The sequence below is a fragment of the Myotis myotis genome, unplaced genomic scaffold (genome assembly GCF_014108235.1).
Source record: "Myotis myotis isolate mMyoMyo1 unplaced genomic scaffold, mMyoMyo1.p scaffold_m19_p_18, whole genome shotgun sequence".
In the NCBI taxonomy this organism is placed as follows: Eukaryota; Metazoa; Chordata; class Mammalia; order Chiroptera; family Vespertilionidae; genus Myotis; species Myotis myotis.
This window is the reverse complement of record NW_023416322.1, coordinates 4294955-4317936: the sequence shown is the minus strand read 5'-3', so window position 1 is coordinate 4317936 and position 22982 is coordinate 4294955. Positions and strand designations below refer to the sequence as shown.

General features: G+C 44.6%; 1 protein-coding gene across 1 annotated transcript in view; it reads left to right on the top strand.

The window, feature by feature from the left end:
* Positions 1-22982, top strand: part of F5 (coagulation factor V) — a 61837-nt gene that overhangs the window by 9216 nt on the left and 29639 nt on the right. Inside the window, exons 4-8 of the mRNA XM_036344062.1 lie at positions 10894-11106; positions 12583-12726; positions 15323-15544; positions 16925-17090; positions 21234-21411. Of these exons, the coding sequence (XP_036199955.1) occupies positions 10894-11106; positions 12583-12726; positions 15323-15544; positions 16925-17090; positions 21234-21411 (923 nt within the window). The remainder of the gene's footprint in view (positions 1-10893; positions 11107-12582; positions 12727-15322; positions 15545-16924; positions 17091-21233; positions 21412-22982) is intronic.

The following is a 22982-nucleotide window of genomic DNA, read 5'->3' as shown; positions in this document are numbered from 1 at the left end:
ACTCAACTCTCCCTTTCAGCACAAAAGCAGCCAAAGGCACTATCTGTATGTAAGTGAATGAACATGGCCGCACCTCAATAAAACTTTATTTACAAGAAAAGGGAGCTGGCTGGATTTGGCCCACGAGCCATCATTTGAAATAGTGACATAGGACTAGCCTGGCACACAGATGACACTTACGTAGCGTTAAACTTTTGGACATAGTGAAGTAGTTGAGAACATAAGCTTTGAAGGGAGACTTAGGTTCAAATTCCACTGTATGTTTCTGGCTAAATGAGCTTAGCATCCCTGAACCTCAGTTTTCTCATCTGTGAAGTGGAACTGGTTATACCCTCTCCTAAGATTGCTTTGAGGATTAGATGGGATTTTTTAGGTATTGTAAAAAATAAACATGGTTCCGGGAACCTGGTAAACGCTCAGTAAAGGATGTCAACGATGATGATGATGATGACAGTGACAGTGAAGATCATGAGGATGATGGAGATAAAAGTGAATATCACCTGTTGATATTGTTATGATTATTTCCATTATGCTTATGTTCGGACCACAATAAGCAGAATAGAGTTCTGCTAGGAACTGATATAAGAAATTGTGTCCATATTGTAATAGATGTTAGTATCATAACACAAATATAACTTTAGACCTTTCTCGATTCACGAATCTTCTTTCTCCCATATGCTCCAACCACCATACATTTAAAGAGAGTAATTAAGCAGGAGAGTGGTTCACAGGGCAGGGTCTGGAGCTAGACTGCCTCAGGCACTAACTGAGTGATTTTGGGAAAGTTACATAACTTCTTTGTGCCTCATCTTTCTCATCTATAAAATGGGAATAATAATCAAGACTTCTTTTTTGGTTGTTGTTAATCCTCACTCAGGGATATTTTCCTATTGCTTCTTCAGAGAGAGTGAAAGGGAGGAAGGAGAAAGAGAGAAAGGGACACCCATCCATTGGTTGCCTCTTACACATGCCCCGACTGGGAGTGGGAGGGAACCCGCAACCCAGGTACATGCCCTTGACCAGGAATCAAACCCACGACCCTTTGGTGTGCAGGCTGACACTCTAACCACTGAGCACACTGGCCAGGGCATGACTTCATATAGGTTTGTTGTCATGAAATCTTAGCACAACACCTAGCATATAATAAACACTTGATAAATATTAGCTATGATGGTAAAGGTGATTATTCAATCAAAATTTGTTCAAATTATGTAAATATCTCAATTAAAATTTTTAAATGTGTCCAAATAATTTAACATTTAGATGACAATTTATGGATTAGAAAGTGACTTTTACATTTATTATTATAGTGTAAATTATTGTCAAACTCATTTCTACTAAGGGATGCGTGACTGCTAACAGGTCAATGAACTACCCTCCCTGGGGACATGTGCGTGAGCACATACTCTTTGGTTTGAGGAAAAACAATGAAGCATGAACTGTGAAATTTCAGGCACCTTAAAGAGCCAATTTGGCAGGACCCTGGGTGAGGTAGCATGAGGAGGAGTCTCTCCTATGTCCCCCAAATCACATGGTGTCATAGAACAGCCCCTTAACCTACATGTGAGGCTCCCAGACGACAGTGTCAGGAACTCATGCCCTGGTGCCAGCAGGGAGAGCCCTCAGGATGTCCCATGGAGGTCCCGTTTTAGACGTGGGAGGAGGTAAGCACTGTGGACTTTGTATTCCAAGCTGGGCTGTTTGCACGGGAAACAAAGCTTGCAACACCGTCCCTCTTCCTTTCTGTTTATTTGTCCCTACCACCCGCCGCGGCCAGCAGTCATTCGTGAGCAGAGGTTTAACATGCACCCACCACTTCCGCTGGTCACCTGATCATCGCCCCTGGTGCCAAGTCTCTCAGAAAGTAAAGACAGTTTGGTGGGAAAGTCACATCTTGCCTTAGGAATGAGATGCAAATCCAGCCAATAGAGGAAGAGTGTCCTTCCTGGCAAAAGGCAAGTCGCATTTTGTTGTGTCCTCTTCCCTAAAATAAAACATCTTTCTCACGTCTGACCCTCACCCCCCTGAGCCTCCCGCTCTGGTTTGAACGATTGTTTCAGGGGTGGAGAGGAACTACGCGCTGAGCCAGCTCCATGAGAATCCGGGTTTCTTTATCTCAGAGGCAGATGTTTGAGAGATGGATGCTGGGAGGTTGAGACGAGTAAAAGGCTTAAGAGAGGACTCAGTCTTTGTCCTGGTGGCTGCTTGATCTAACCAGAACCAAAGCAACCTCGAGAACAATCCTCCTTATCTGGGAGCTAATCCTGGAGCCCCACCCGGGATTTGGAAACCTGCTCTCATCAGCTGGAAGGGAAGGACAGCCACGGGAAGAATGCCGGCTTTAGCGCCAGGATGGCCTCGCTTGGAACCCTAAGTAAACGTTGGCAATGTCCTTTACCACAAACCCTCAGTTTCATATCTATAAAATATAACTCCTTCCCTCTGAGGTTGTCGCAAGGATTAGTCAGAATCAAAGTAAAGGCCCAGGCACGGTGGGCACACAATAAAGCTAGCTGCTGTTGAGGGGCTCGTCCATGGCTATTCATATGCGGGCATTGCATTTCGTTCCCAGAAGCTTAGATTGAACAAAGGCCTTGGCCTCAGATAGCATCATCTACCCAAATGAAATAAAAGGCTCCCATCGAATTCAGATGCCAAAATGAACTAAACTTCCCCAGAAAACCTTAGCTATCCCGAGCACATTTTGAATAATTGCAGTTTCCAGGTAGTTTGAGGTTTACTTCAAGTGTCTAAACAGTGGTCGGCAAACTGCGGTTTGCGAGCCACATGCGGCTCTTTGGCCCCTTGAGTGTGGCTCTTCCACAAAATACCGACTTCTGCCCATGGGCCACGAAGTTTCAATTGCAATGTATGTGTGCGCCCGCACGTGGTATTTTGTGGAAGAGCCACACTCAAGGGGCCAAAGAGCCGCATGTGGCTCATGAGCCGCAGTTTGCCGAGCTGCAGTTTGCCGACCACTGGTCTAAGATGTTTTCTTTCCATTGCTTTGGGTATGAATCTTTGTAAATGGTATACTTCCCCAGGCCTTTCTAAAACAGCGGCTGACGGTCTGTTCGAGGCGTTTATGTCTTTGGATCAATTTTTGTTCATCAGTTTATGTTGGTCATTAGATTCCACATATGAGTGAGATCATGTGATACTTATCTTCTCTGACTGGCTTATTTCGCTTAGCATAATGCTCTCCTGGGGGGCAGGGGCAGGGGCAGGCTGGGAGAGGACAATGGGGGAAAAGGGGGACATAGATGAAACTTTCAACAATAAAGAATAAAAAATAAATAAAATAATAAAACAGAGGATGAGAAGCAAAATTCGAGTCCCTCTCTAAGCCATTCCTTCCAGTCCGCTGTGAGAGCTTACAGACATTCACAGGTGTTAGAACTGTGCGCAGGCTGAGTCAACAGACTCTAAACAACAGCTGTGTTATCTGCCTGTGGTATGACATGCAGGTGAAGACCCTGAGCTTTCATGCAGGCAGCGGTTCTCAACCTGTGGGCCGCGACCCCTTTGGCAGTCTAACGACCCTTTCACAGGGGTAGCCTAAGACCATCCTGCATATCAGATATTTACATTACGATTCATAACAGTAGCAACATTACAGTTATGAAGGAGCAACGAAAATAATTTTATGGTTGGGTCACAACATGAGGAACTGTATTTAAAGGGCCAGAAGGTTGAGAACCACTGCATGCAGGGGTTTTGTACATCATTTTGTAACCAGAGTTTCCCGGGAGCCTTGTTTCTGGGCCTTCTTGCCGTGGCTGTCATTTGAATTCTTGGCCGGAAGTCTGGGTGCTGGACAGGAAAGGTGTGCTCGTCTCACCCTGGCCTGTCATCCATGAATTGGTAGCATCTGACATAAAGACTAAGTTGTAGCTTGGTGTTACCCAACTGGTCCCAGTGGCCCCCTCTCTCCAGATGTGCATGAGAGCACCCCAGTAGGGGGCGTGCAGGGGCAGCTGGTTGATGATTCTCATCATGAATGTTTCTCTCCCTCTCCCTTCCTCTCTGAAATCAATAAAACTATATTTAAATAAATAAATAAAATAAAAAAGCACCTTCTGAATCTTCAAAGACACACTGAAGCATTCACCTGGGTTACTAAATGGAGAGGAAAAGAGCTGTTCAAAAAAATAACAAGGCGGATGTCATGACAGAGCATCCAAATGGACGACCAAAGGGGCTCTTTACGTAACTTCACTTTCCCAAACGGGTACACCCCATTTTATACTTGGGAAAAAATGCTGAGAGCCCTTTGGCAAATAGCTAGTTCATCATGACAAGAGTAAACAAATTGCCACGCTGACTAAGGACTGAGCAGGAAGTGAGTAGAACTGAGTAAATATAAAGTGAAGGGCCACCCTTGTGTAAAGAATTTAGTCCAGCGAGAAGCTGAACAAGGACTTTTTGTGCTTTGGCACAATGGTCTTTCCTGTCCATTCCTCTTCTTTTCAGTTAAGACTTTTCACTTATTTTGATTGCAAAGTTAAAATTAGTTTTCCCAAAAATACATTTCATAAATGCTTCCCTCAAAATAGCTGTTTATATTTTACACCTCATGTAGTTTGCAAACTCAAAGATAAAATATGCCTGCTTTGTTCTAGATTAAAGATAAAGTGAAATACTTTGAAGTGAAAAGAAGAAAAGCATTGATAAAATTATTCCCAAACTATTTCACTAGTAATCCTCATTCAGTATAATTACTCCATGTATAAATCTGTACTGTTCACTATTTGGGTCTAGATGCCCCAAATTCACCTCTGAGTGAATCATTCATTTAATTATTTAAAGTTTATCTTATATTTAACTAATATGTGAATATGAAATTCTCAGTCATTTACTTTGGTCAACTAGATGAACATGTATAAACCACTATGTGTTCCAATAAACCTGGATATGAAACCCTGATCATTTAAAAATAAGTTTGCTGTCATTTGGAAATCAGTCATGCTGCTATGGCTAGCACATGTAACAGCCTCTTAGGTGACTCTTAGCTATTTATATTGGTTGGTTCTCATTACAGATGAACAATGTGTTCTAAGGTGGCGTCTCCCCTGAAGTGGCCCTGGAAGAATTCTAGAGGTGAAATTTTTAGCAGCGAGGGTGCCAGCATGTACCCCACTATTAGCTGAGCTATGAATCCTTCAAGGTCTCAGGCTGTCTTCTTTAGATTTGTGCCCTGGTGCCTGGCACAGAGCCTAGAACATAAATGGTGATGATGATGGTGGTGGTGATGATGTTGATGATGATGGTGGTGGTGGTGATGGTGATGATGGTGGTGGTGATGGTGATGATAGTGATCGTGATGATGGTGGTGGTGATGGTGATGATGGTGGTGGTGATGTTGGTGATGGTGATGGTGATGATGGTGGTGGTGATGGTGGTGGTGATGATTGTGGTGATGGTGGTGATGGTGGTGATGATAGTGATGGTGGTGATGGTGGTGGTGATGGTTATGGTGGTGATGGTGATGATGATAATGATTGTGATGGTGGTGGTGATGGTGATGATGATGATGGTGGTAATGGTGGTAATGATGATGATGATGAAGATGATGATGAGTACCGAACTAAACTGAGGACCTGAGAACTGGATTAGAAAGTGGAGTCTATGTGTTATTTTCCCCTTGCTCTGAAATTTATTAATTTTACTGGTGATTGTGAGTAATTATCTGATCTTATTACCAGTTTTTACCTTCTTTAGAATAAATATATCACCACCTTTAATCTTTCTCATATGTGTTAAGAGAACTCAAGAGCACTTAAGAGACATCTTATCAGAAGTAAAACATAAAGAAAGAGGCCATATCAATTGTAAAATGGCTGGGAAAGGAAATAACCCAAATACTGAGGTGTATTACCACAGGCAGCCACACATCTAGGTGCCAGACATTTTGCCTATATTTTCTGGTCTTCATACCCATCAAAAATAATAATATTATTGCTAGAACAAAGATTATATTATGTAATAATGAATGAGAAAACTGAGGCTAAAAGGGACGCTAAGAAACTTTCCTAAGTTCATGCAGTTAGTAGGTGGTACAACCAAAAGTTACAGTTCTGACCCCAAAACGCCTGGGCTTTCTCTTAAATTAAGCAGGAGAAAGTATCATTAATCATATAATCTCACAAATATTTAACTAAAATCATGATGAATGCTGTTTTATATATATACTAGAGGCCCAGTGCACAAAAATTTGTGTACTCAGGGGGCAGGGGGGGTCCCTCAGCCCGGCCTGTGCCCTCTCACAGTCTGGGACCCCTCGGGGGATAACCACCTGCTGGCTTAGGCCCGCTCCTCAGGGGATTGGGCCTAAGCTGGCAGTCAGACATCCCTCTGGCAGCCCAGGAGCCCACGGGGGATGCCCACTTGCCAGTGGGGAGCAGGCCTAAGCTGCAGTCAGACATCCTTAGCATTGCTGAGGAGGCAGGAGAGGCTCCCACCACCACCGCTGTACTGGCAGCCATCAGCCTGGCTTGTGGCTGAGCAGAGCTCCCCCTATGGAAGCACACTGACCACCAGGGGGGGCAGCTCCTGCATTGAGCGTCTGCCCCCTGGTGGTCAGTGTGTGTCATAGTGACCAGTCATTCCCAGTCATTCTGCTGTTAGGGTCAATTTGCATATTACCCTTTTATTATATAGGATAGAGGCCTGGTGCATGGGTGCGGGCCAGCTGGTTTGCCCTGAAGGGTGTTCCAAATCAGGGTGGGGGTCCCGTTGGGGTGCCTGGCCAGCCTGGGTGAGGGGCTGAGGGCCGTTTTCAGGCTGGCCACAGCCCCTTCAGGGTGGGGGTCCCCCCTGGGCTGCTTGGCCAGCCTGGGTGAGGGGCTAATGGCTGTTTGCAGGCTGGCCATGGCCCCCAGCCACCCAAGCTCCCAGTGGAGGCTGGCTGGAAGCAGGTATCTGGGGTTTGTTTATCTTCTATAATTGAAACTTTGTTGCCTTGAGTGGAGCTCAGAGCTGGCCAGGGCTTGAGGGAAGCTTGGCTTCCTCCATCGCCAGGGCAACCAAGACTCCTGCTTGCTCCAGCTCCATGGTTGCCGGCTGCCATCTTGGTTGGGTTAATTTGCATATAGTTGCTCTGATTGGCTGGTGGGAGTGACTTGGGGGCATAGCAAAGGTACGGTCAATTAGCATCTTTGTCTTTTATTAGTGTAGCTAGTATATAATGCTGCTATGTGTATATATACTCATATCATAATCACAGATGATATACAGGCATGTACACATCTATATTGTGAGATATATAATCAGAGATCAGGGAATGAGTAAGCTGACACTGAAGCTGATATCTGAGGAATGAGCATGCCTTTATCCAAAGAAAGAGAGGGAGAACTTCAAACATTCTCTCTTACCCTACACAGAATACCACGTTTTGTCTTTTTGAGAGCTCGTGAAGGCAATGAAAAGAATTTCACTTTCTACTATAGGCATTCCCTGTGCTGTTTTAACAGTTGAAACACTGGATGCATCGCGTCCAGAAATATTCTTTCTTAACCTCATGAGGCCACGAAGCATGAGGCACTGACTAAGGGCTGGCAACTGGGTTCGAGATGGACCCTGTGGACAACTCGCCACATGTGTTCCAGTCAATAGACAAGTCCACCCTGAAAGGGCGGCTTCCCTTATCAGCCCTGTGTGTGCTTTGCTACAGAAGCTATTTTGCAACTTTCCAGAGATAGTCCTTCCTGTTTATCAGCAGAGGCTTTTCCACACAAATGCTTTTCTTTCCTGTTTGATTGAGACTGAAATGATATTATTACTCACCAGAAGTCATTTGAGCTTTTAACATTTCTCAGCCCCTGATAATTTTAACACTCAAACGCTTCTTATCAACCGAGTGAAAGTTCAGTCGACAGTAAAGATTGGTTATCAATGTCATAGTATCTTTTGGGAAAAAGGAAAGATACAAAAAAATCCCAGTGAAGCTATTTACTAGCACAAGGGTCACAAACTCAGATATTCTGGTCGCCAGGAGGGTAACTCAATGAGAAATAAGTCCAGTAGGCACTGTTGATCTGAGCTCTGTGTCCTATCTGAAGGGTCATCAGGATTCAGGACCAGGCCAATTCTATGCAGGAGTTAGGTCAGTGTCACCAGTGTCCAGGTTTTGTTGGTTTTGTTTTTAAGAGAGACCAGCAGTCCATATTCTTATATAATATCTCCATGTTGTTAATGTTGGCATTGAACTTGTTTTAACACTATGCAGTTCTAATGAAACCCATGAGTGACTTGATGACCTTGGTTCTAGCTGAGGGCCTTAAATCTGAAGAGTTCAATAAACAGTCATCGAGCTCTTGTCCGTGCCAGGTACTGTGACAGGCACCAGAGATTCTAAGACAAATGCCACCCAGCACCTGCCTTAGAGGACCTCGCTCAGGTCACATGTGCAGGAGGCAAATAATTATTATCTAGAAGGATAAAATGAAATTAATCATGGAATATCACACATATTCAATTAAAAATCATGACATGTGTTGTAAAATAAAAATGTGCATAGCACAGTGAGAGATCAGGGAAGCAATAAGCTTGCATTTAAGTTGACATCAAGCATGAGCACACACTTATCCAAGGCAGGAAGGGAAGAAGAGCACCCTGGGCAGAGGGAATATTGTCTGCAAAGATCTGAGGGAGGAGGGAGCATTGTGTATCAGTCCAGGGAACCAAAGGGGCCCGAGGGAGTGATACACAATGTACGGGGGAAAGAGTCACACATAATAGAATGGAGAGAGAAGTAGGGATAGATCACTGTCAGGATTTTAAGCAGGAGCATGGCAAAGTAGGATCTGGGATTTTAAGGAATCATTCTGTCTACAGAGTGGGAAACAAAGCAAGGCTAACAAGCCAGTAGTGGAGATAATCAGGAATCATAAAAATTACTCAATCCAGCCCTGGTTGGGTGGCTCAATTGGTTGGAGTGTCCTCTGTACACTAAAAAGGTTGTGGGGTTGATTACAGGTCAGGGCACATACCTAGGTTTCAGGTTCTAGCCTCAGTTGGGACATATATGGAAGGCAATGGATCAATATTTCTCTCTCACATCTCTCTCTCTCCCTCTCTTTCCCTTTTTTCCTCCCTCCCTTCCTCTCTCTGTAAAATCAATAAAAACATATCCTTGGGTGAGAAAAAAAAATATTCAACCCAAGAAAAATCAAGAAAGAAGAGAAGGAACAAAGACTAGATGGACAAATACCCAAGCATATAAATAATCATATTAGAAACAAATGGGAAGAACAATACAACTAAGAGACAGATTGTAAGGCTGGATAAAAAGCAACACCCAATTGTATGCTGAACTCAAGCAATCCACTTTAAATTAAAGACAAGATAGGTAAAACAATACAGGATAGAAAAGATAAATCATACTAACACCAATCAAGCACAAGGGGGTATACATAATGTATTATTCCATTTTTATTACATTATTGGAAAACAAAATACAGTGACAGAAAGCAAATCAGTGGTTATCTGGGCCGAGAGGGTGGGGACAGCATTGGCCAGGAATGGCACAGGAGGCAGAAGTTTTGGAGTGTAGAGATGTCTTGTACCTTGATTGTCTATAGGACTGAACACATTTGTCAAACCTCAACAGATATACTTAGAATTGGTGCCTTTTATTGTATGTAGTTTATAACTCAAGAAAGATGGTGAAAGGCAGGGAGGAATAAAGAGGAGAAGAAAATAAACAGGGAAAAGGTAGGAAAAACAATAAAACATTTTTGTTTTCAAAGAGTACAGTCACTTCAGTAAGAGTAGTTTCCACTGGCCCTTTACCCCATCATAGAAAACATTTTAGGGTTGTTGTTGTTTTTACCCAATTATCTGCCCACGTCTACACTCTGAAGGTCTCACCTTCCACCTCAAGGAATTCATCAGGCTCTTGTACCAAAGATAACTGTACCCCAAAGAGAAATTCTGATACCAGTTGGTCATAGTGAAACTTTCACCCAATCAAATGAGGAGTGCTTCAAACAGGGGAAGCTGCCCATCCCACTTGGCTATCTATGACCCTGACCTCTCCCTTTCCTGACCTCACTCGCTCGTCTCTAGCCCTTCTGTGGTTGAAAGCCACACCCAACCCTCCGCAATTCTTTTAATCTTCAAAATCTCAATTCCCTCTCTTCAATAAGGAAGACCAATTTCTACATCCTCCCCCTCTCCCACCAGCAGAGAAAAATGAGTAGGCACCAAGGTGTTAATGACGGGTGTTTGGGTACACAAAGGACCAAAGCAAGACATCTACATTTCAGAGGGTAGACACATTTCATACTCTAAGGACAACTAGACTGCCTATGGGAGCCAGACTCTAAGACTCTGGGGAAGGACTTAGGATAACCAGATGGTAGAGATGTGACAAAGAGATAAGGGCTGAGGGTGGCAGCAGTTGGAAAGAAGAAAAGAAAAACTTAAAGATAAAAACAACAACAACAATATATAAACAGCTCGGCATATAGCTACATCCCATGCTAACAGGAGGTTAAATGGAAGATGTCTTGTCAAGCACCACAGAAAAGATACAATCCATTCTCATGTTGTGAAATGATTCCCTGATCAGAGATGATTCAATTCTCTGATTACATTTGAATAATAATTATTTAGAGACCCTGGAAAATTAACTTCCTACACCTTAAATAATGTACTAGTAACCTTTCTTATTCACGTCAGAACACATGGACTCAAAGCCTTAGTAATTACCTAGACAGGAAGTGGATGCAATGTGAATCTTTTCAAACAACGGAGGCTCGCTGTGGAAAGGCACAGCGACCTCTATAGAGGCCTCATGTTGCTCGAGCTTGAGAGTGATAGCACGGCGAGCCTCATGCACTGCCCGCCTCACGCACTGCCCACGTGTTTTCATGACCTTTACTTCTCCAGGTGCCTCCTACCCTGACCACACGTTCCCTGCCGAGAAGCTGGATGATGCTGTAGCTCCCGGCCACGAATATACCTACGAGTGGACCATCAGTGAGGACAGTGGGCCCACACAGGATGACTCGTCATGCCTCACGTACATCTACTACTCCTATGAAAATCTGATACAGGACTTCAACTCTGGGCTGATTGGGCCTCTGCTTATTTGTAAGAAAGGTAAAAAAAAAAAAAAAAAAAATCAACAATAGCAAAGCTGTTGGAGTGGTGAGGAGTACTGTACTGGAAAGGCTTGCGGGGGGGGGGGGGGGGGGTCCTGGAACCTCTCAGCAAATCGAGCAGAGGGAGGAGGGTGGGAAGCAGACCACTGATGGACATTGGCATCGCATCGGCAGGACTGGAGTCCTCCTCTGGTCCTTCCAACCCCTCCTCCATCTCAGGCCTGGAGCCTCTCTGAGTAAATCCCTGTCTGGGAGTTGGTTCTGAGGCCACACCTGTGGTCTGCATGTTTACCTCAAGGCCAAGTCTTCCTGCAAGTGTACAGCAGCCTGCCCTCTGCTGACAGCACTGGGGACGAGCTTTGCCTAACGTGTCCGAGGTTTGGGCTGGTAATTTGGTCTCCAAACACACAAAACTCTAGCTTCCTTTCTTATAAACAGTGGAGCACTTTGGGCAGCAGGTTGCAAAGACACTCAACTGACTTTTATAAGAAATTTCATCGTCTAGGCCTCTGAGGAGCCAGCTTGGATTTTCATTTTACCTGAAAAGAATTCAGCTCATCTTTCATGAAAACAAACGATCACATGAACTGCACTGTGGGAAATAATGGGATGAACTTACCGTCTGTCTGCACAGACACACATACCATCCCTACACCAATTGCTAATCATTTATTCACTACACAAATACATGTGATCCTTGCCTGGCATACAGAGGATACTGGGATGGCACACAAAAAAAATCAAAACTTATAAAAAGCTCTTCTTTCATTCTACTTTCAGCTGCATTTTGTCTTTATATGAGAATTCACCTTGACCCTCTCAACCAGTTCTCTGGTGAACCATTCCATGAACAGCAAGGTGGCTGGATGAAACTTGGAGAGCTGGGCTTTTACCAACCAAGATCTGGTGCCTGTGTGTTCGTCTACTGACACAGGAGGAAATGATACTTTTGCCAAAATCTTGACAGTCACCAAATATTTCCTCTCTATGTCAAGTCAAATTTATCTTCAAAGCCCCATTCCTCAAAGCTATGATGCGCCAGAGAAAATGTTTAATATGGCAGCAAGATTTTCATAAGCCCCTAGTCATCATTACTTGATAAAGATGCTATTTATTTTTATTTTTTTATTTTCATAGATTTTTAGAGAAAGAGGAAGGGAGAGGAGGGAGAGAGAAACATCAATGTGAGAGCTTAACATCAATCGGTTGCCTCCTGCACGTCCCCTACTAGGGATTGAGCTTGCAACCCAGGCATGTGCACTGACGGGAATCAAACCAGCAACCTTTCAGTGCATGGATGACGCCCAACAACTGAGCTGCACAAGCCAGGACAAGATGCCATTTTTAAAACAAGAATTTCTCTGAGTTGACATCACTAAGATTGGTTGCTTGCCTTCAGCTCGGCCACCTAGGAACAGCAAATGAGAGTTTTCTACCTGGGATGCTATTGACAAGCACGTCTTTTCTTTCCCAGGCACCCTCACCGAGGATGGGAGTCAGAAGATGTTTGACAGGCAGCAGGTGCTCATGTTTGCTGTGTTTGATGAAAGCAAGAGCTGGAGCCGGTCATCATCCGTCATGTACACGGTCAACGGCTATGTGAACGGGACGATGCCAGGTAACGCACGTTCCCAACAACACTAGACTCGTTAGTGCCTTAGGCCTGCGGCTGTCCTCCAGCACTAAGAAAGGTGATGGTACCCACTACTTTCAACTCTTAATCAGGAAGGTAAGGTGATCTAGCTCAGGGTCTTCAAGGTTTTATCATCTTTTTAAAAAATATTTTTATTGATTTCAGAGAGGAAGGGAGAGGGCGAGAGAGATAGAAACATCAATGGTGAGAGAGAATCATTGATCGGCTGCCTCCTGCACGCCCCCTACTGGGGATTGAGTCCACAACCTGGGCATGTGCCCTTAACCAGAATCGAACCCAGGACTTTTCACTCCAAAAGCTGACACTCTATCCACTGAGTCAAACCAGCTTGGTTGAGATTTTGTCATGTTTTTTAAACCAGCAAGTACAACAGGCAAACTGGAAGCTACTAAGGGAAGGGGTGTGCAGCAGTATTGGATGGAAAGCTCTGAGCAGGTTTCACCTGGGCCTGCACTTCCAGGAAGGCCTCCAGGATATCAGCTCCGTTTCCTTCAGTGGGTTCTGTGGTCCCTGCTGCACATGACCCTGCTTTCAGCCACAGAGGAAGCCTTAGGACAGCTGTTCAAGGTCAAGCCCTGGCAGAAAGGGTTAGCAGGGAAAAGTCTATAAAAATACGGTGAAGATGAGCAGGAGACTCGGAGAAATACCAACCTACGGAAATACTTCTAGCACTTCAAACGGTGATAGATGAGAACTATTCAAAGGCATTTAAGACCTTTTCTCTTTCCATCATAGCAACTGCTAAGAGAAAAGGACTGACTCCCACCTGCACCACTTTTACTTCTATCTGATAGAAATGCGTAGAACCAAAGATCCTGGGGAGAAAGCAGAAAAATGAAAATGTTGCTTTATTAAATTTCTCACGGGTCCTTCTCTATATCTGAAAAATCACAAATGGCTTCACCTACCACTAACCAAACCTGTCAGGAGTTGAGGTCTGGGCATTGCTTTCAATTGTTTTCTATTTCATTTCACTGCGTCTCTGCCTGGGCTACTACAAACACACCCCGATGACTCTCGGCTTTGATTCAGCGCCCAAAACGTAGTTACCTGAGGCTCCTTGCTCATTTGGCTACCTTAGTGTGGCCCTTGGCCGTTAGTTGTTGAGATGAGCTAACTTACAAAAAGTGGATTAAACATCTCTCCTGGGATAGACAGTAGTTAAGAATTTGTTTTGTTTTTTTTACATTTAAAACTGCATGTCCAGTACTATGGGCCTTCGAGGGGTGTGTTCCAAGGAGAAGCTGTATCTGTGTCCTGGCCGAGTGAATCATCTATTAAATATGCAGAAGCCCCCTGAAGCAAGCCATAGGCACAAAAATAAAAGTAATAACTTGATCAGGGCATGGAGTAGTTGAATTTGTAGTTGAAAAAGACAGACCAGTTGGGGTTAAGGGGGGCAGGGAAGGGAAATGGCGTGAGGAGAAACAGAGACGTTAATGCTTGTAAACAGCCTCACGAAGCATGGAGACTGGATAGCGGTGGTAAGTGCTAATACAGATGTACTGAGTGCTCCAGTCGATATGAGCATCTCTTTGGGGTGCTAAATGCCTCCACCAAAGCCTACCTTTCAGCTTCATTCTGAGGTTCTAGCTTCTTGTTCTCTTCATAATGTCTGAATCCCTGTCTTGTTGTAGTGGTCCCCCCAAAAAAGACAAGCCCTCAGCCCTCTGTGGGTAAGAGACTGATCCTCAGCCCCACGACCTTACCTCTATGGTAGCACTTGCTGCAGTGAGGTGTGACTGCTTGTATCTAGTGACCATGGATCTGAAACTTAAAAGCCGGGTCAAGGAGGGAAGCCAGGGTTGGAATCTCCCACGCAGCAAAGGAGCATTTTCCCAGTCGCTGTGGGGGCAAAGAAGGAGCAGAACTCAGCCTCTGCGCTCAGTTCCCATTACTCCGCCCATGAAGTGCTCCCAGGGGCCCAGCACATGAAGACTTGTCCTCTGCGTTTTAAGGAGAGCCTGTGACCCACAGAGTAATTCATTGCTGTCTCATTAAAGCGATCAGCAAGGGGCACAGGCGCAATCAGCAATCCTTAACCACCTTCACACTCGTCCTCAGGCAGAGCTTGCGCCTCTCTCTATCCTGCTGAGACATTAGGCTCTGAACGCGGCCCTCCTGGAGACTGGCGACTCCCTCCAGCTGAGCCCAGATTGGCTCTAGGCGACCAGCTGCCTGACTTGCCCAGGACTGTCCTGGTTCCAACAGTGAAAGTCCTGCATCCAGGGAAACCCCTCGGTCCCAGTAACCCAGGATGGTGGTCACCTACCTGGCTCCCTCCTTGGCCTAATCCCTTAGCAATCCCTGTCTGTGAACTAATGCCCCCTCTCACGGCTCTGCTCTCACTTCTGTAGTATCCCTCACCACAATGAGTGGCAGCTGCTCGCTGGCCCATCCCTCAGATGTCTGCATTTCCAGGGCAGGCACTACAGCTGAGTGTCTATTCCTCAGAACCTTGCACAATAGCAGGTACTCATCCATTTGGGGTGAAGAAGTTCTTACCACAGAGTGCTGACTGCCTGGCTTTGCCCCGCCCCCATCTCTCCTCCTCTTGCAGATATCACCGTTTGTGCCCAGGACCACATCAGCTGGCATCTGATCGGCATGAGCTCTGGACCAGAACTGTTCTCCATTCACTTCAATGGCCAGGTCCTGGAGCAGAACCATCGCAAGGTCTCAGCCGTGACCCTCGTCAGTGCTACGTCCACGACTGCTAACATGACGATGGGCCCAGAGGGGAAGTGGATCATCTCTTCTCTCATCCCCAAGCACTTTCAAGGCAAGACACGCTCCCAACAGTCTTATGAATGTAGGATCCTTCTTCCCAGGCGCTAACTCCCTCCTTATCCTTTGCCTTCTTAAGCCACCCACACTCCAGACATACCTGCCGTGGTCCCTCAGAAGAGAACTTACATTCTCCACTCTTAGATTCACAGCCTTGCTTGGGGATGAAGGAAGGGGAGGAATCGACAAAGACTTTTTTAAATGAAGCAAAAACTGAAGAGGTCTCTACTTCCTTGAAAGGAAAAGGGAGGAGGAGAGAAATGCACATAGAGATGTTCTTTCTTGTGGTATTTAGCATGTAGCTAAAAGAAAGATCTGGCTGCCAGGACAAGGCAAACGTGCAAATGTATAGAAGTGCCAGGTTAGAGAAAGTGTAGAAGTTTTAACATGAAAAGACTGTGTTCTAGAACAAAATGAGCACAAAGAGGAACCCAATGACTGTACACTGAATGGCTCAAACCTAAAACCTAAGCAGCTGAGGAATGAGCTTGAAAGAACATCAGTGAACTCTGGTGGGGGAAGGTCAGCCCAGGTTGTTATGTGGTTCCATGTAAACAAAATACTCATTGTTCTATTACACATAGTTGCTTTGAAACTATTGGGAGGAGGTTTCCTATAAATAGAGACTAAATTATAAGCAAATGATATTAGTATAGGAAATTATTTTGTTACCAAAATAATATGTACAAGCAAAACACATAAGAAAGGCGATTAGGACCATTTCATTTTATAAAAAAAGATTTATTTTATTGCTTTTAGAGAGAGAATAAGGGAAAAGGAGAGAGAAAAACATCGATGTGAGAGGGAAACATTGATCAGCTGCCTCCTGCACACTCCCAACCAGGGATTGAACCCGCAACCTGGGCATGTGCCCTGACCAGAAATCGACCCTTTCAGTGCACAGGACAATGCCCAACCAACTGAGCCATGCCGGCCAGGGCTCGGGTACTGTGGTATATTTTTGCACTGAGCAGTCAAAATTATATTTGAACTAATGAAATTGTCACCCAAGTGATCATAAAACAACAAAACTAACATTGTTGAGGTTAATTGCTTTTGTATTAATTTACTTAATTTTTAACAATTTCATACAGTATTACTGTATTCTTTTGATTTTACAAATAAAGGGGCAGATGACAGGAAAAAGGAGAAGTCAACAAGACCTAAGTCATAGGGTCTTCAGGGTCTGGAAGCCACAGATGTTCCTGCTCTGGAAGAAGCAAAGGCAATCTTCCCAGATTTCCCTCCCAGCCCGTCCCCTCTCTCCCTTGCTTTCACCATCATCAGTTAACCCTTCCACCATTAAAAAGTTACAGTTTGATCAGCTTTAGTTCCTTCTCCCCCATTCTTTCACTGTCTGTATTTACTAATTCAGCTGGGATGCAGGCTCGTATCAACATTGAGAACTGTGCCAAGAAGACACGGAGTACTAAGTGGCTGACGCCGGAGCAGCGGCGGCACATGAAGAGGTGGGAATACTTCATCGCTGCAGAGGAAGTCATCTGGGACTATGCACCCTTCATTCCAATGAACATGAACAAGTGAGTGGGGGGTTCTGACCACTGTGCAAAGGTTCAGGCATGTTCCATGGGGTCCTGGGTTCGCGGGTCAAGGGATTACATGTTTTGGATTCCGTTCAGGTCTTGTTCAAAATCAACATGGAATTACCCCAAACTCACTAAAGGAAATAATAATAATAATAATAATAATAATAATAATAGCAGCTACCACTTGTCAAATGTTTGCTATTGCCAAGCACTGTGTTAAATCCTATCTAAGAGCTTCACTTTATCTCTAGAAGTGAGAGACAGCTCTTATTTATTAAGAAGACTAGAGGCCCGGTGCACAAAAATTTGTGCACTTGGGGGGGGCGTCCCTCAGCCCAGCCTGTGCCCTCTTGCAGTCTGAGACCCCTCAAGGGATGACCACCTGCTGGCTTAGGCCCGCTCCCCAGGGGATTGGGCCTAAGCTGGCAGTTAGACATCCCCCTGGCAGCCCGGGTGCCCTTGGGGGATGTCCACTTGCCAGTGGGGAGCAGGCCTAAGCTGCAGTCAGACATCCTTAGCGCTGCTGAGGAGGCGGGAGAGGCTCCTGCCACCACCGCTGTACTGGCAGCTGTCAGCCTGGCTTGTGGTTGAGCAGAGCTCCCCCTGTGGGAGAGCACTGACCACCAGGGGGCAGCTCCTACATTGAGCATCTGCCCCGTGGTGGTCAGTGTGTGTCATAGTGACCAGTCATTCCCAGTTGTTCTGCTGTTAGGGTCAGTTTGCATATTACCCTTTTATTATATAGGATAGAGGCCTGGTGCATGGGTGGGGGTCAGCTGGTTTGCCCTGAAGGGTGTCCCGGATCAGGGTGGAGGTCCCGCTGGGGTGCCTGGCCAGCCTGGTTGAGGGGCTGAGGGCCATTTTCAGACTGGCCACACCCCCTTCAGGGTGGGGGTCCCCCTTGGGGTGCCTGGCAAGCCTGGGTGAGGGGCTGAGGGCTATTTTCAGGCTGGCCAAACCCCTTTCAGGGTGGGGGGTCCTTCTGGGGTGCCTGGCCAGCCTGGGTGAGGGACTGATGGCTGTTTGCAGGCTGGCTACGGCCCCCAGCTACCCAAGCTCCCAGTGGAGGCTGGCTGGAAGCAGGTATCTGGGATTTATTTATCTTCTATAATTGAAACTTTGTTGTCTTGAGTGGAATTCCACAGCCGGCCAGGGCAGGAGGGAAGCTTGGCTTCCTCCATCACCGGGGCAACCAAGCCTCCTGCTTGCTCCAGCTCTGTGGTTGCTGGCCGCCATCTTGGTTGGGGTAATTTGCATATAGTCACTCTGATTGACTGGTGGGCATGGCTTGGGGCGTAGCAGAGGTGCAGTCAATTTGCATGTTTCTCTTTTATTAGATTACATTAGGAAATAGGTCAGAGATATTAAGAAATCTGGAAATTCAAATAGCTCTGAAACACCTGAAAAAAATATTCAGGCTCACTCACAATGAGAGAAATGCAAATTAAACTTCTCTGAAATACTATTTTCATCCATCGGACTCACAGTCCAGGTAGCATAATCTCTTGGCAACACTGTGGGAAACAGGCACTGTCATTTTGCTGGTGAGCGAGTAACTGGAAGAGCCATCTAGAGGATAATCTGGCATTTGTGTCAAAATTATAAATGCCTATACCTTTTGGCCCAGCAGTCTCACCCTGGGAATTTACTATAGAGCTATACTGTTCACAGGAAAAATGTTGTACATACAGGATAGTCACTCTACCCTGTTAGTAATAGCAAAAGATTGGAAACAACCCAAAATTTCCATCAATAGGAAATTGGTTTAATAAATTATGGGATAGCCATACATAGAGTACCATGCATCTATTTTAAAAGGATGCAAGCATGCTTTATGTACTAATATAAAAAGTTCTCCATTGTTAAATTAAAAAGTCAAGGGAGCAAGATGGCAGAATAGGAGGTCCCCCACCTCTCTCCCTGACGGCAACAATAGTTGTCAGCCATCCACAAACAAAAGTGCCTTTGTGAGAGCTGTGTAATCCAGGTAGAAACTTACAAAATCCCAAGGAAAGCCAGGACCACAGAGGGCTGTTTTACAAGGCGAGTCCATGCTCAGGTGGTAGTTTTGCTCATTGAGGTCCAGGTTACAAGCCTAGAAGCAGCCTCATCCTCTTATGGACTCAGCGACAGCCCCTGCTACAACATTGTTTGACAAGCGACTCGGGAGGAGCCAGCCCTGTCCATGACCCTGGAGGCTGGCCTGCAGACCTTGGTCCCAGTGCAGATCTTGAAGTGACCCTGTAGCCCAGCTCCAGCCCTCCCACCTGCAGTCCAGAAGCGGTCCTGCCCATCAGGGACCTACCCAGGGACGTGATGTGAGTCCTCCCAAGGACCAGATGGGAGCCATACCCACCTACACACCCGGTAACAGGCCTACCATTTGAAAACTCCACTGAGGACCTTAAAATGGGCCATTATTCCAGCACCAGCTCTACTGACTAAGGTCTCGGAGGCAGCCCCATCTTCCACGGACAAGACAGGACCCATACCCGTCTGAGCTCTTGGTAAAGTCTTGCCCGCCAGCAGCCATGTGACCTGATCCAACCTCACTTGATTGTGATCCTAAAAGCAATCCCATCAGTCAGGAGACCTGTTGGGAGAAGGTCTTTGCCTGCCGAATTCAGTCTGTAAAGGCTGGAAGAGGGTGTCTGCTTCTTCAAATGCACAGACACCAGCCCAAGGCGACACAAACCACAAAGAATCGGGCAACTATGACACCACTAAAGGAAACTAATACAGCTTCAGGAAGCAACCTCAAAGAATTGGAGATCTATGAAGTGCCTGGAAAATAATGTAAAATACTCATCTTCGAGAACCTCAGTGCAGTGCAAGAGAACACAGATAGGCAACTAAACAAAATCAGGAAAATAATGCATGAACAGAATGAGAAGTCTAATAAACCATAAGAATAACCAAACAGAAATCTTGGAACTGAAAAATACAATAACAGAACTGAAAAAAATCAATAGAGGTATTTAATACCAGAATCAATTATGCAAAAGAAAGATTCAGCAAACTCAGAGACGGGTAATTTGGAATTATTCACTTACAGGAACAAGAAGAAAAATGAAAGAAAAAGGATAAGGAAAGCTTACAGGAATTATGGAAACCATCAAAAGAGCTAACATGTGCACTGTAAGAGTCTAAAGGGAAAAAAAGAGAAAGGGGCAGAAAGCTTCTTTAAAAATAATGGTTGAAAACTTTCCAAATCTTGGAAGGGATATGCATACAGATTATCTGGAATTGTACACATTAATATAAACCAATACTTAGAAAATGCAGAAAGAGAGGTAGAGAGGTGGGGTTGAGAGGATATAGTATGTGAGTGAGAGTTTTCACTAATCAAAATCGTTTGAATGTATTTGCTATTAAAAAATCAAAAAAGGAATTGATCAAGATTATATAATAACTGACAGAACTGAGATAGGGATCCAGGACTCTCTGGCAACAGTCAGTGCTGTTTATTATGCAAAATAAATGGATGAAATGGATAAATTCTCTCACGGAGCTTCTGCTTTTATGAAGGTACTGTTTTAAGGTAATAAAGAGGACCAAGGTGTGAAGTGGTTCTTGTTGCTGCTTCCTAATCATTTATCACAGAACTGCAGAAGCTGGGTGACGGTGGTGGCTTTTCATTTGGCACCTAGACTGAGTGGGTGGTAGACAGGATAGACCAGCAGCACAGAGCCATATCTAACAAAGGTAATAAAAACTTCCTGGAGTGAGAAAGTACTTTTAGAGATTGAGAAATACCTGAAAAGCCAACCAAGGTACCATAAATTAAGTGATAGGAGAGACTTGAGAAAAATTATAGCATATCCTGTCCTTTCATCCAGATAGACCTTTCCCCAGAGACATCTAAGGTCTTCTCTAGTAACCAAAGGGACAGGAAGAGCTAAAAAGCTGCTTCTAACCATGATTATGACTTTATCAGACAAATCAGAGGATTCCAGCTTTCCAACTAGATGGAAGATATCAGGACTTTGCAAATCATATTAAGAGTTGGTATTGTTTTTGTTTGTTTTTTTTTAGCTAATCCAAGAGCAGAACTTCTAAACACAAGGGTTTCCCCACCCTACTGGGGTCTCTACTTGAGAAAATGGTTCATTTTTTAATATTTCATTTCACTTTAAGAAAATACAGATCTCTGCACTTGGATAATTTCTCCAACCAAATTGGAAAACATTATAAGAAGGTTGTGTACAAACAGTACCAAGATGGGACCTTCACCAAACGCCTGGAGGAGTCCAGAAACAATGAAGACGGGATCTTGGGCCCTATTATCAGAGCCCAGGTCAGAGACACACTCAAAGTAAGTAGCAGAAAGGTAGGCCCGTGCAAAAGAAATTAAGTAACAAAAGACATTATAAGTACTGGCTGTTTATTTTTTTTAAAAGGTGTCCATGTAATTTTTAATTCAAATGCAACTTTTCGTTTTTATTTAGTATTTGCACTTATTTATAGCTTACTCCATAATACAAAGAATCTGAGATAGTTTATCAAATTATAAAGGAATACAATAGTCAATGTAGTTGGGGTGAATAATATTGGGAACAAAGAAAAGAAAACCAAGGATAAGGTAAGTATAATCAAGTACTTACCATATGATCTTATAAGGTTGTTTGAAAATTTTGTCCTGAGCCTTCTAGCAGCCAAAGTAAAAAGGGAAATCTGTTAGGGCCAGAGTCACAGTAGTCACAAAAGAAGCACAGCGACCAGAGAAGAATTTCTCACATGGATCCTTGAAGAGAGGGTGCTATTGCTGCAGTGGATAGATTCCTTGATAAAACCCCTACAATTGGTACAATAAATAAAAATATTGTAGAGTCTTATAAAAGTGTTTCTCGTTATAGCTAAAAATATCACAGTAAATACCATTGAGAAAAAAAATCCTTCACTGTGGTCTTGGTATGTAGTTCTCTGAAGTCTGGCCTCTGATGAAGACACATGCAAAGACTTACATATTTATCATGAGGACAGAGTGTTGTTCAAATAGTTTTCCTTTAATGCTATGTCACATCATCAAGCTTTTTAAAAAATATATTTTTATTGATTTCAGAGAGGAAGGAGGAGAGAGAGGTAGAAACATCAATAATGAGAGAGAGAATCAGTGATTGGCTGCCTCCAGCACGCCCCATGTTGGGGATCGAGCCCACAACCCAGGCATGTACCCTGACCAGAATTGAACCATGACCTCCTGGCTCAGAGGTCTATGCTTAACCAATGAGCTATGCCATGCCTGCCGGGTTCATCAAGCTTTTTATTTTTAAAAAAAATACATTTTATTGATTTTTTACAGAGAGGAAGGGAGAGGGATAGAGAGTTAGAAACATCTATGAGAGAGAAACATCGATCAGCTGCCTCCTGCACGCCCCTTACTGGGGATGTGCCTGCAACCAAGGTACATGCCCTTGACTGGAATGGACCCTGGGACCCTTCAGTCTGCAGGCCTACGCTCTATCCACTGAGCCAAACTGGTTAGGGACATCAAGCTTTTTATAAGCACAGGAAGCAGAGAATTGAAGGTTGCAATCTTTGACAAGATTCTAGAATGCAGATTATCTACAGATGGAGATGTAGATATGACCCAAATGCTTTGGCAATCAACCAAAGATACAATCAAGGTTCTCTTTGGAAGATTAAGGAGTCTCACCAGGACTCCTGTGTGGGTAATGCTCCTAAAATGACGCCCAGTGCTTACCGAGACCATACTTCACCGCTGCAGGGGCGGAGCTAGGAGGGCGTCTGCAGACAAGGCCAATTCTGCTCATTTGAAAATAACCGAAGGACCAGAAGCAGCTGCTCTCTGTTTCCCTTCCCCCATCTCTGATCCCTCCAAGGTACTCTTAGGGTAGTGGTCGGCAAATGGCAGCTCGTGAGCCA